We start from the raw sequence: 12,793 nt of genomic DNA, 5'->3' as shown, positions 1-12,793 counted from the left end.
CAAGACACTTCCAAAAGAAGTCAAATAAACTAATAGCTTTGCCATCTGTGGGAAAGAAAAGTTACTAAAGCCAACCGGACAGTCAAAATAGTATTGCAGAGGTCCATTCTAAGACAGGATTACTGCTCAGAACTCCAAAGTGTGAAGAAATTGTCATTCATCTTTTAAACAACGTAAATTGAGATTAAAGATTTATGAAATTCAATTCTCCTTCAGTGTTAAAAGTCAAATTTATTACAACAGCAAGTGCCATGATTAAAAATGCCAGTTAAATGATCATGTATCTAAATAATTTTTCTAATGTAAATACTAGAAATGACAGCTCTAACAATTTTATATGTACACAAAATATTGAAAACATAATGTACTGCACAGGCCAAAAAGTAACACTGCACACTGTCCTCTGTCCGTTCACCTGCTGGTCCCAGCGTCACAGCGGCCAGCCCTGGCCTGGTGTGTCCATTCCTCTGACCACAAGCCTCAAAGGAGAGTGCTCTGAACACTCATTAACTAGCAGCATCAACACCGAAACGCCGCTGATGACATCCTTAGAGGGTAATTGTAGTTTTGAACCTTCTCCCGCTAGGGTCCAGATAAAAGAGAGGAGCTAGAAAAACCAACGTGACGTGGACCCCTGTGTTTCCTGAGGAGGTGACATCAAGTTCAATACAAAGGACGAACAGTGCGCTGAGGTGTGACTTCAATGACCCCTGCCCTTCGCTTGCTCTTGACTTAAGCCCTTCAGGAGGCCCACTACCTACCAAAGGGGAATGTGAGTCGGGGATGGGGGCACCACAGAGGGGCGGGGGGAGCACCACCTCTTGAAGGGACATTTTCAAGAATTGTCTAACCTGCCCTCCACTTAAAGTAGGGACCAATTCCATCCCCATTTCCCTCTCTGCACCCCAGAGAGGATTTTTGGTTATTTTTGTAACTTATTCTGAGCAATCAGCCATTGCCTTTTAGATGATGTTAGGACTTATCTGTTCCTTCCTAAGAACAGCCCCTCCCGCCCCCCAAATTTCAGGAACAACACAAATATTATAGACTTAAACATGTTAGAAACACCTAAAGTCTGAATTCATTCACAACATGGGGCAGGTGGGTTTTTTTTGTTTTGTTTTGTTTTGTTTTTTCTGCAAATGAGCATGCAACACCCAGAGAAGGCAAGTGGCTGTGCCAAGAGGAAGACAGCAGAGCTGCGATGTACATTTCTCTACACAAATCTTCTTACACATCAGTATGTGCCAAGTGTGGAATCTCATCCACGGTACCCATGGGATTCTCTGATCCTGATGGGATTCTCTGATCCTGCATCCCCAGTAGCCCCCTAGCAGACGCTGATGCTCTGTGTGCATGAGACTCACTCTGAGATGAGTCTACAGGGTACGGGGAGAGCGCCACTTACGTTTGAGCTGTAGGAGATCTGCTGCCCCAGTGTTTCTGATTACACAAGCATATCCCAAAGGTTTAGACCCCCTGGGTAAATGAGTGGCTGTCTACAGGGCCATAGTAACAGGTTTTCTGGGAACCAGAAGATAAAAACAATTCACTTTGAGTCAATGGAGTGACCTGTTTGCCAGGAGTAAAACTCATCGTTTGTTTACAACATCTTCCCTAAGATGATCATGATATAAAGGTATAAAACTCAGCATATTCAAATCTGTAAGAAAACACAAGTGCACACATATACGTACAATACAAATTCTAAGACACTCCATGCTTCCCATGAGAAGGAAGTGCTACCACTGTTCCCAACTGAAATCATCTCCTCTCCCAAAGACGAGGAAGAAGCCTTGGATCGTGAGGAAAATAACAGCATTGCCAGCCAGCACAAGACCACAGGCTCCCCACTTGATCTGAAACACAAGAGAAGTGTTAAGTCCTCTTCATGTTGTATTCTTCCTGACTCTCTCACTCTTCTCCATCAGACACCCCACTGAAGCATGACACAATGTTGCTAAGTGATGTCCTGGGTGGAGGATAGTGAGCTTCCCGGTCATGTTTGATTGATTCCACAATGCTTGTTAATTAAGTCTAGTATCACCCTTAATATCATCTCTGTAAGACTCGTCTCTACTTGTTTTTATTTACGGTAACTGCCTCAAGGAAAACACGCGTAGCAGGATTATCACTGATCCAATTACAACATGGGGTGCAAACAGTTCCACAGGCACCAACCTTTCACAAAGAACAGAAATTGGAAAGTTATGAATCTGTTTGCTTCTTTTCCAGGCAAGACACACTTTGAACATGAACAAGAATCCACAGCTGGGCAGATGGTTCTATGGATGCATAGCTGGGGATGAGAGTGCCCTCTAGTGGGTATTCTCATTCATATTCTCTCTCTCTCTCTCTCTCTCTCTCTCTCTCTCTCTCTCCCTCCCTCCCTCCCACCCTCCCCCTCTCTCTCTCTCTCTCTCTCTCTCTCTCTCTCTCTCTCTCTCTCTCTCTCTCTCTCTCTCTCTCCCGCCTCCCCCAAGTTAACCAAAAGAAACAACCATGAAAGCTGCTTCTCCAAACACCATCACAAGGCTGAAAACAGGAACATTTACCACAAACCTTACGGTTGATGAATGAGGCCAGAGTCAGCTGAGCTCAGAGCGTCATTGTTCCTCAATGCTTATGTAAAGTTCAAGCTGAGGCAGCCTTCGGGGCTCTGCTGAGCAGGCTTCAGGGAACTTACTCTTACCACCTCCTTTCAGCTTCATCATATTACACTGTTACATAAGCCATGCACCGCTTTTTCAGACTCGTGTGCCATTCCAACCCTCTTCTCTACTTTAATCCGAATCCTAGCTGGCCTTAGAGGCTCTTATCAAGCAGCGGCTGCCCTCTCTCTCCTCTTGGTCCTCCTAGTACTCTCATCAGTCTCCCTCCCCATCTGTGGTATTCTTCAGCATGCTCATCAGGCCGCTATCAGTTCTCTGAGTGCTGACAGCATAGAGCTTTCAGTCTCGGCATTTCATAAATAGCAGATGTCCCTGAGATAGTTAATATCCAATAAACAAATAAATACATTTTAAAAATACAAATAAAATATAAATACAAATACATATACTTGTATTTGTAATACATAAAAAATAAATATAAATAAAAAATACAAATAAATACAAATAAACAAAATTGTGCATTTCTGATAGCCAATATGATTGGCAGAATAAAAACAAAAAGCAGGCAAGTCGGAGAACATCAAGAATCTGAATAAAGTGGGGTGAGTGGGGTGGGGACATCCTTGTGAAGATGGTTGGGGGGTGGTATGGGATGTGGAACCCTCAGGGGGCGGGGGGAGGTTTGGACTGGGAGGGGAATAAAATTTGGAGTGTATAAATAAATAAGAATAAATTATAGCACAACCTTTGTTTTCTAGTAAAAAACAAAAACAAAACAAAAGCTCACTGGATATTCCTCAGTACACTCCAGAATCCCTGAGAAGTCGGTCCCCGGTTCCACTTTGATATGGCCTTCATTCTGTGATTGGAAAAGCCTTATTTGTATTGATTAACTTATGGATTGCCCCATGGTTTAAGAGGCAGGAATCTAAGAACGACTGAAGAGAATAGCTTAATATGGAAAAAGAAAGACATCATATGCTTTGACTAAAAGTTGTAAGAGAGGGGTTGGGATTTAGCTCAGTGGTAGAGCGCTTGCCTAGCAAGCACAAGGCCCTGGGTTCGGTCCCCAGCTCCGAAAAAAAGAAAAAAAAAAAAAAAAAAAGAATCTCACTACCAAAAGTTGTAAGAGACACCAAGAAAGCACTCTCAAGGTATGACCGAGACACTGACCAAAAGGAAAGAGAAACTAAAGCTACAGCCAGCTCCAGGGAGAGCCGAAGCAATGAAAATAAACTTGAACCCTCAGACACAGGCCTTTGAAACAAACCCTGACCACTGAGTAAAACAACAGAAAACAGAACTCACCACAGCCACGCGAGCAAGAATAACAGGAAATCCAAAGGCAGAAACAACAATCCCAGTGGTGAAGAAATATGCCAGTTCCCGACAGGCACTGCTAGTCGCGTCCGAGTCATAGGTGACCCTTTTGGCAATGAAGTAGGGGATGGGGGAGATGACGTAGAAAATCAAGACGAACAGGGGCCAGTAAACGCTGTTGTCAGTGGAACGCAGAAGAAACCAAGAAGAAAAGTTACATCTTAGCTCAAAGGCACACTGTTGTTTCAACATCACTATTTTAAATGTCTAAGTAAAAACATTAATCACTTATGAATATTAAAACATGAGGATATTTCTGCCAGGCACAGATTAAGTTAGAAAAATATTCCTTACTGATACGTATGCAGTCTATGTTAAGAAACAAGTATTCAGTGTACGACTGAGGAACAACTGCTTTTTATGTTAGAGATCTGCGGGTTTTTGCATGGGGACTGAACCAAGGACTGTGTACATGCTAGGCAAGCACTCTACTGCTGAGCTGCACCACTGGCCCTGATGAACAACCCTCGGAACAGGACCGTAAAAGGCCACCTCTGTTTGCCCTACAGAACACATTACAGTGCCTTACACGAGCTAACTTCTGAGTGCACGTATGCCTGAATGGTTCTACTGACTGAGAAGTTACAAATGAGGCTTCTTACCTGCTCCCTTATGTCTCTTCCTCTAACCACTCTGGACTACCCTACCCTCATTCTCTGACCCTACAGCCACTGCAGTCTTCTCCCTATACACTCTGGTCCCAAGCCTGCCTTGGGCTCTCTCACTGCTGTGCCGTCTAAGCTTCCTGAAGGTGACCCCAGCTGATCCTGGCATACAGCACCCCTCTCTAGCTTTCTGCACAGCCATCACCTGGTATCTTTGTGATCATTAGAACAGAGATATGATTTGTCTTAGTCAGTCTCCATTTATCCCAGAACCTAGAGTGGGACGTTCCATTTGCACTTGATGAAAAGGTAGGGAAAAAAGAGATTTTAGTGTGGAAGGAATGAAAATGAACATTTGCTCACTAGATGTACCCAACCCTACCCGTATTACAGTAAATCACAAACATAATCTAACACAAAGCAAAACTACCTGCAGTTGCTAAGAATTCCCACTGAATTTCTAATTGGGTTTCCCTATAAATACTTTCAAAACAATGTATCATCCTTGTTGCCTTCAGTTAGACACCCTTTAAAGAAAACAGCTCACCAGCCAGTCACTATCATAAACACTCGAAACAATAATAGACCCTATCACCAAACTGTAACCATGCGATCCACCCACAGAGCAAGCAGCCTTGAGCAGGCTGCAGTGAAGCCCCAGATGTAGGAAGTCAGTCAGGGTGACAAGCAGGAAGCAGAAGGGAGTGTTCTGCAGGCTCTGGATGGAAACGAAGAATGTGGGCTCTCCATTTGAAACTCATTTGAAAGTGAAGAGATTTCCAGAAATACATTCCAGAAACCAGCAGAAAGTACTGTTGCAAGAGGCTATTAGGTGATGTCAGGACAAAGCCAGTGAGGAAGCAAGCTACAGAGAAGGGACCTAACTGTCACCTGATGTCTCTAGGAAAAGAGCCCTGCACTCTTCCTAGAATACTGTGGCAGTTTTCTGAGGCACAGTCTAGGAGATGGCCTCCATGTAGATTAAGCCTTGAAGTAAGTCTTTTCATATACAAAATTTAGACATTAAACATAACATTATTTATAAAATGGAAAGAGACCAAACAGAAAACACGAGTGGCTGGTGACCACAGGTCTCTTCACCTCTACACCCTGCCTCTGTGCTGCAAAAGCAGTGATAGTGGTCCCAACACAGCCTTAACCACAGAAGTGGGCAGCAGCTACACTGTCCACTCTGCCAACTGCTGATGCAGATGAAAGTCCCAAGTTACTGTCACCATGAGTTGCCTCATGGTGGCAGTAATGTGTGCTGTTCTCATCCTACAGAGACACGGCACATTACAGGGAATTCAAACACCTGGATTCAATTAGTCCTGGAACAACAGTGCCACAGGAGAGTTAGAGCACAGAGACACAGCCACGTCTGCCATTTACTGTTGTACGATGAGCAAGGTTTCTGATACTCTGGGCTTTGGTGTTCACTCGGGAAGGGGAACAACATATTCCTAAATGAAAATACAGTAATAGCTGTGAAAACTCTGAACAAATGCTTTTGGTTACATCATATTTAAACAATTCCAACTCCACGGTAGATTTGAACTCAGCAATGTTTTCCTGACTAGTTTCTTACCAACTTGACACAAGCTAGAGTCATTTTAGAAGAGGGATTCTGGCTTGTCAGTTTGGCCGTGTAAGTTTGGTCTACAGCAGCAGTTCTTAACCTATGTATAGGTCATGACCCCTTTGGGGGATTGAATATCAGATAGCCTATATATTAGATAGTTACACTACTATTCATTAACTGTGGCAAAATTACAGTTATGAAGTGGCAACACGAAATAATTTTATGGGGGGAGGGGTTCACCATAACATGAACTGTAATCTTTATTAAAGGGTCGTAGCATTAGGAAGGTTGAGAACCACTGATTTCTTGATTTATGATTGATGTGGAAGGTCCAGCCCACTCTGTGTGGTGCCACCCCAGCAAGTGGCCCCAGGGTGGCAAGCAATGAGGAACAAGCCAGTGACTAGAATTCCTCCATGGCCTGTTTCAGTTCCTGCCTCCTCTAGTCCCTGACTTGACTTCCTGCCCTAACTTCCCTTCATAATGAACTGCAACTAGAAACTGAAATAAACTCTCCTTCCCTAAGTTGCTTTTGGTCTTGGCGTTTTCCCCAGCTGGTCTTAGTCACCAATTTTAGGTCAAGGTGTTCAAGCCATTCCCTGCACAGCTGGTGTGAACTCACTTGATTCCAGATTATCAGTTTATAAAACCTACTGCCACCAATTTTATCTATTACAGCCGTTCCTTAGGATTCCCTGACTCCAGTCTCAGTCAGCACGTTCCTACCTAGCCTCACATCTGGGCGAATTCCATTTGTTTTTCTAGCTTTTGTTGTCTGGGACACATAATCTAACCGCCTCTACAGAGCATACAACGCCCCCAAAAGCTATCTCTTCATATTTGATTAATCCTCCTCTAGTGGGTTGTAGGATGAAGGTTACTGATTTTCCCCTATACCGGTGATTCAGAGAAACTCTCCTTTATCCACTAAGTCTTTGCTCGTGAGAAATGTACGTCTGCTCTCCAAGTTCCTCCTGACTACAACTGCAAGGGCGGACTCATTCTCACACCCACAGCTGCTCCAGATTCAGAATGTGACAACTATTTATTAAATGAATACATCCTTTTTTTTTTTTTTTTTTTTTTTTTGGAAAAGAGGTTTTCTCTACACAAATATACTGGTGTCTGAACGGGTTGAATTCTTAATCTAGACTTCACTAACTCATGCCTTGCTGCATGGGCTACACTGATCAGGCTCTGACGGTAACAGGAACAAAGACACAGAAAGAAGTTTCCTTGAGAGCTCACAAAATGGCTCAGTAGGTAAAGGGCTGGCTGTGCGAAAACAGGGGCCTGAGTTCAATCCCTAGCACCCAAGTAAAAAGTCTGATGCAGTGGTGCATGACTGAAGCCCCAGCACAAAGGGGAGGATAAGGTGGGAAAAAAAATAACATAGAAAAGAGACTAAGGAAGACACATCACCTCCACACACAACTGCACACAAGCATACACACACACACACACACACACACACACACACACACACACACACTGATTTATTTTTCAAAACAACTTACCCATAGTCCTCCAAGGCACATCCCAGCATAAGAAAGGTCAGCCCAATTGCCCCACTGAAGGAGAGTGCCACAAGAGCTGTGGAAAACACAACTTCCTGTTAAAGGTGCTAGTCCGTAGTCATTTAGGGGTGAAAGATGTCATGGGGACAGAGCGCAGTGATGGCAGCATGGCCTTGTAAATATGATAAAGCGTTTTACATTTTAAAAAGCTGAGCTTATGGTATATATCAACAACACATTTTCACTTAAAAAGAGGCGCAAGGGGCTGGCGGAGGGCTCAGCAGATAGGGCACCTGCTGCCAAGCCTGATGACCTGAGTTCAATCTCCAGGACTCATACGACAGAAGAAGATCATCTGCTGCTGGCTATCCTGTAGCCTCCACAGGTGTGCATACCCCCCCCCCCACACACACACACATACATTTTTAATATAAAACATAAGGAGAGGGCATAAATGTAAGCAAATGAAACAACTTACTTATTTCATTAATTGATGTTACATCTGACTACCAGATGAATACGACCTATGTAACTGAATGTCTATGTACGTTTTAAATCTTCCAACTTGAGATCCTCCTGCCTCCACAGCTCAAGAGCTGGGATAATAGGCAGGCACAGCCATACACTTAGGAAGCCTTAGATTTAGATGAGGACATGGTGGTAGAGTTCTTTTGACAGAATCAGTGTCTTAACATGAGAGAAATGAACTCCAGTTCTCTTTCGCTCTGTCTCTTCCTTGATCTTGGACTTCCTGGCCTTCAGAACTCAGGATTAAGTCATAATTTAGACTATGCAGTAGTTTGTGGTTCATTTAGTACAGTAGCCCAAAGTGATTAAGAGACCTGCCTCTGTCCACCACTGTTAACGCCAAAGGTGGAAAAATGTCTTGCCACCCCAGCAGCTGGCCCTAACTACCGCGTGGGCTCTCTCTATATTTGCCGGAGGAGGACGGTCAGCCAAGTTTGTCAATACAGTCAGGGGAACTCACAACCATAGGCAGGTTACTCTTACACCTTCTGAACGCTGACTGCTCTCTTTCCCTGATTATATCCCAGACGGTCTCTGTGTGCTCAAACCACAATTACATCAAGCATTGGAGGAGTGCTTTCATGCTTTCATAGGAAACAATCCCCAACTGGCAGTCAATGCACCGCTTTCCTACACACACTGGATACTCCCAACTGAACATATTTGCCTTTTCCACTTTGCTGGTTGACTCCCAGTCACCAAATGGGTTGTTCAGATGGCCAGTCTGCGTCCGATTGTTTGCATGACTTCAGGCGGCTGGACCTCTCTGAGCCTAGTTTCTTGCTTGTAAAAGGACAAAGATGGTCCCATTTCGTTGGGTTTATGGCAATCAAGTTAGATAATCTATACACAGTGCTTGGCAAAGGGGCTCACCCAATGCTAGCTATGGGAAGTCTCCACTCACCTAGATATATTATTTGATAAAATGATAACTCAAAAGCACAGGACGCTGGGTCATCCAAACTTTCTTCTGAACATCTCTAATCCCTAATATAGTCACTGACTAAGATTTTTTTTGTTGTTGTTGCTGTTGCTTTCTCTTATTTAATCGATTGGGGGGGGGGGTGCTGTTTAATACAAAGATACTAATATCCCTTCCAGGAATAGATATCAGGGGATGATGAAGTAATCTCTATATTTGTTTGTATCTTTTTTTTCTCTTAATATGGTATTTTTAATGGACAAATACTTACCAGTTCAGAAGTTGCCTGGCCTTTCCCTTGTAGCCCTGACCCTTCTCTGTATCAGACGACCTACAGCAGTCCCTCTTCCAGCTGTGAACCCACAGCATGAAAACTACAGACCTACTTCTTCTGTTCCGATACAGTCTCTCAAATTTCACAACCGGCTGGATGCCTTCAAGCCGTGTGTGTGTGTGTGTTTGTGTGTGTGTGTGTGTGTGTGTGTGTGTGTGTTTAAAAATTGTATTTCTGCCTACTCCCTCTCTTTTCAAACTGAGTATATGAACAACGGGGTGTATAGTGCTTCACCACATGTAAACAGGACAATCTTATGAAATCAGTACTTTCCTTCCATCTTCCCATAGGCTCCTGGGATTGAACTGAGATCACTGGGGTTGTGTGCAAGCCTTTACCTGCTAAGTCATCTTGGCAACTCGTGCCATTTCTAAATTTCAGTAGGAGTTAACCGACAATTCAAGTCCATCTCTTTTCGATTCACACATGACTGCTGAAAAGCTGAGTTCAACCCAAAGTTCCCAGTATAAGAGCCAAGGCATATCCATGGCTCCAGCCCACAATAGATCCTAAGAACTCCACTTCCAGTCTGGACTACTGTGCCACAGAGCCAAAGTCACCAAGGACCTCAAATCTAAGATGTAACTCCACCCCTACCCTCCCAAACACATGCTTCATCTCCCTTGAAGGCCAATCTTAAAGGGCTGAAACCATAGCTGTAACTGTAGCAAATCAAAGTAACTCATTTTACCCAGACCTCATTCAAAACTACTGTCTTCTCTTGAGCTCTGTGCAGGGCATCGGGTATGCTCGCTCGCTGCCTGCTGCCAAACCAAGCACCTTCCAGTCCTTCCTTCACATATGCGACAGGCACTTGTGTGTGTTAGCCTGCATGCTGTCCTTCCACTAGAGGCTCACTACAACCCGACCCCTAACTTCTCCAGCTTCAATGCTCCCTACTCTGCCTGCAAGAGCCTGTGGAAATGAAAAGACAAGATGTGTTCTGCCATGGCTTCAGCCCCAGTCTTGTGAATGTATTCTGGTCTCAACCCAACCTTTACAGAGCCCTGTAAATTCAGCTCAAGGATTGATCTTCTGCTGATTTCCCCCATACAGTGGTCATCCATATTAGCTTCACAACGGATTACTACAGTCAGGGTGACTCTGAACAAGGGAAATTAATTCTCAGTTCTAGAGGCTAGACTTCTGAAATCAAGGCGTCGGCTGGGCCATTCTCTCTTAAATCTTTAGAGAGCAAGCTTCCTTGCCTAATGCCCAGTGTTGCTAGTGTCTATACCACTGCTGGGCTTGTAGCTACACCACTTCAATTTCTGTTACTGTTTTTTCTTTTAATTACTTATTTAGGTTTACTACTTAGAGCCAAGCACCATACTGCATGTGCAAATGGGGAGGTCAGAGTTGGTTCTCTCCTTTTACCCTGTAGGTCCCAGGGACCAAACTCAGGTCTTAAGGCTCGGCAGCGAGTGCCTTTCCTACTAAGCCATCTTGGGGTCCTCTGCTTCTGTCTTTCCAGGGTGCTTTTTCCCTTCTTATCTGAAGGACATCATTCAAGGCAATACTACCTTGGGTTGATGACATCTGCTATTTGCAAATAAGGCCACACCCTTACTTGGCATCAGGGAGTTACTACTTTAAACCTATCTTTTGGAGGAGCATGATTCACTCTACTATATTATCTCTATTTTCCCAACTGTCTCACAGCACACATCACAGCAATATAATAATTTGTGGCTATCAACTCAGTCCAAACTCCTCACTTATCTTTTACCTTAAGTCTCCAGCATAGCCAGTCTCTCAATAGCAGTTGAATTATCTGTTTTACTTCAGTGCTCTTGTCTACTTCATAGCCTGTGTTCCTTTTCACTACATTAGTACATCAACGACTGTTGCTATTTTGTACTTTCTGCCCATGACTAAAACACTCTGAAGCAGTGAGACACAATTTTTCATGCCTTCTACACTGCCTTCAAACGGATATATCATACAGTGAACACTGCCCAAGTAAACCATGATTACATGGCTGATATTGTCCTCCAAAACTGGTCAGATAAATGTATAATGCACCCACAGGAGCATACACTGTGTCCATCTTGCAGATATCGGGTAAATGGGAAGGTCTTTGTGGATAGTTTTCAAGGAAAGGAAGTCAAACACAGAGACAAGTTAAGTCTACTCTGTGCGGATGACCAGAAATCCGAATACCAGGAAGCCTCCCAATAACTTCATCTCCACTCAACCCCCATTGCTCTGCATTCATACGGATCAGGGTGATAATCTCGGTACCCCCCTGTTAACACTATTCAAGAACACAAATAGCACACCCACTGCTTTGTTCGCAGACCAGTAAAGAAAACACTCAAGAAAGTCTTGTTAAAATCCCACCTAATTGCAGCCCCAAGGTTGTGTCAAATAGAATATTTCTGGTTACTTTCCACTGCCACACGCCCGAAATTAATTCTGCCCAGCGAGAAAATCGTAAAGGAACAACAGGACCAAGTTTCCAACACACATCCTGGACACAAAGGCTCCTCTGTAAGCCACAGGAAACTGCGGCGGGGCAGGAAGGTGAGGATGTGGGACCCTGATGTGACCTACGGGGAACTGAGAAGCCCAGGGGACCACTGTGGAACGTACAGCCCACGGGGGAAGCCCCCGCCTGGGAACGGGAGGGCGTGGGCGTGGGCGCGAGCATTTATAGGCTCGGCGAAACACCTCTGCCGCGCATCCGGGAGGCCGCGGTCTGCACGAGCTCGCACACCCGCACACAGGCTGCACGCTACTCAGCCTGCAGCCGGGAGCGACCCCCACCCATTAGCCGCGGGCGAGGGTCGCAGTGTACCTTTAACGCCCGCCATGTCTCTGGAGCTGGGGCTGTCGCTGCTTCCGGCTTTCTCCAAAAGCCGCCCACACCCAGACTAGCCAGAGCCGGCGCGCGAATCCAAAGCTCGGTCCGCCCCCTGACGGCATTAACTCCATACTCAGCCAACGGAGCCCCGCCTCTTCAGCTAAGCCCCGCCTCTGATCTTAACCCCGCCCCCAGAGGCCCAACTCCGCTCTCCATGCAGAACCTGATTCCTACTGGTTTAGAATTCTGCCAATCATGACGTTTACCCAATTATGCCAGATTTTGCCCTACAGGCACTCAGCATTTCCTGTACGAGTTCCGATACCTGACACTCTGAGCTCCTCCTCTGCGGGGCCCAGTTCCGCTCCGCCCACAGTTCCGCCCCACTCTGGCACACAATCCTGCCTCCAGCCCATGGAGACCCTCCCCCGACGCCCTCCTCCACTTCGGGACTCCGCCCCCGGCTCGCAGAACTCTGGTCTTGGCCGCACCAATCCCACTCGGGTG

The 12,793-nt window shown here is 45.1% G+C and overlaps 2 protein-coding genes across 2 annotated transcripts in view; both read right to left on the bottom strand.

Annotated features, from left to right (window-relative positions):
- The window catches only part of Lepr (leptin receptor), a 183,467-nt gene extending 175,717 nt beyond the window's left edge, over positions 1-7,750 (bottom strand). The window contains exon 1 of the mRNA NM_012596.2: positions 7,697-7,750. The gene's annotated coding sequence lies outside the window, so the exon portion shown is untranslated. The remainder of the gene's footprint in view (positions 1-7,696) is intronic.
- On the bottom strand, positions 212-12,315 carry Leprot (leptin receptor overlapping transcript). Its single transcript, NM_020099.2, is given in 4 exon segments — positions 212-1,859; positions 3,921-4,107; positions 7,697-7,772; positions 12,281-12,315. Coding segments are annotated over 4 exon segments (396 nt in total). The 5' UTR covers positions 12,297-12,315; the 3' UTR covers positions 212-1,742.
- Between the last annotated feature and the right edge of the window lie 478 nt (positions 12,316-12,793).

The sequence above is a fragment of the Rattus norvegicus genome, chromosome 5 (assembly GCF_036323735.1).
Source record: "Rattus norvegicus strain BN/NHsdMcwi chromosome 5, GRCr8, whole genome shotgun sequence".
Classification (NCBI taxonomy): Eukaryota; Metazoa; Chordata; class Mammalia; order Rodentia; family Muridae; genus Rattus; species Rattus norvegicus.
Note: the sequence above shows the minus strand (reverse complement) of the source record. Positions and strands in the feature narration are given on the sequence as shown.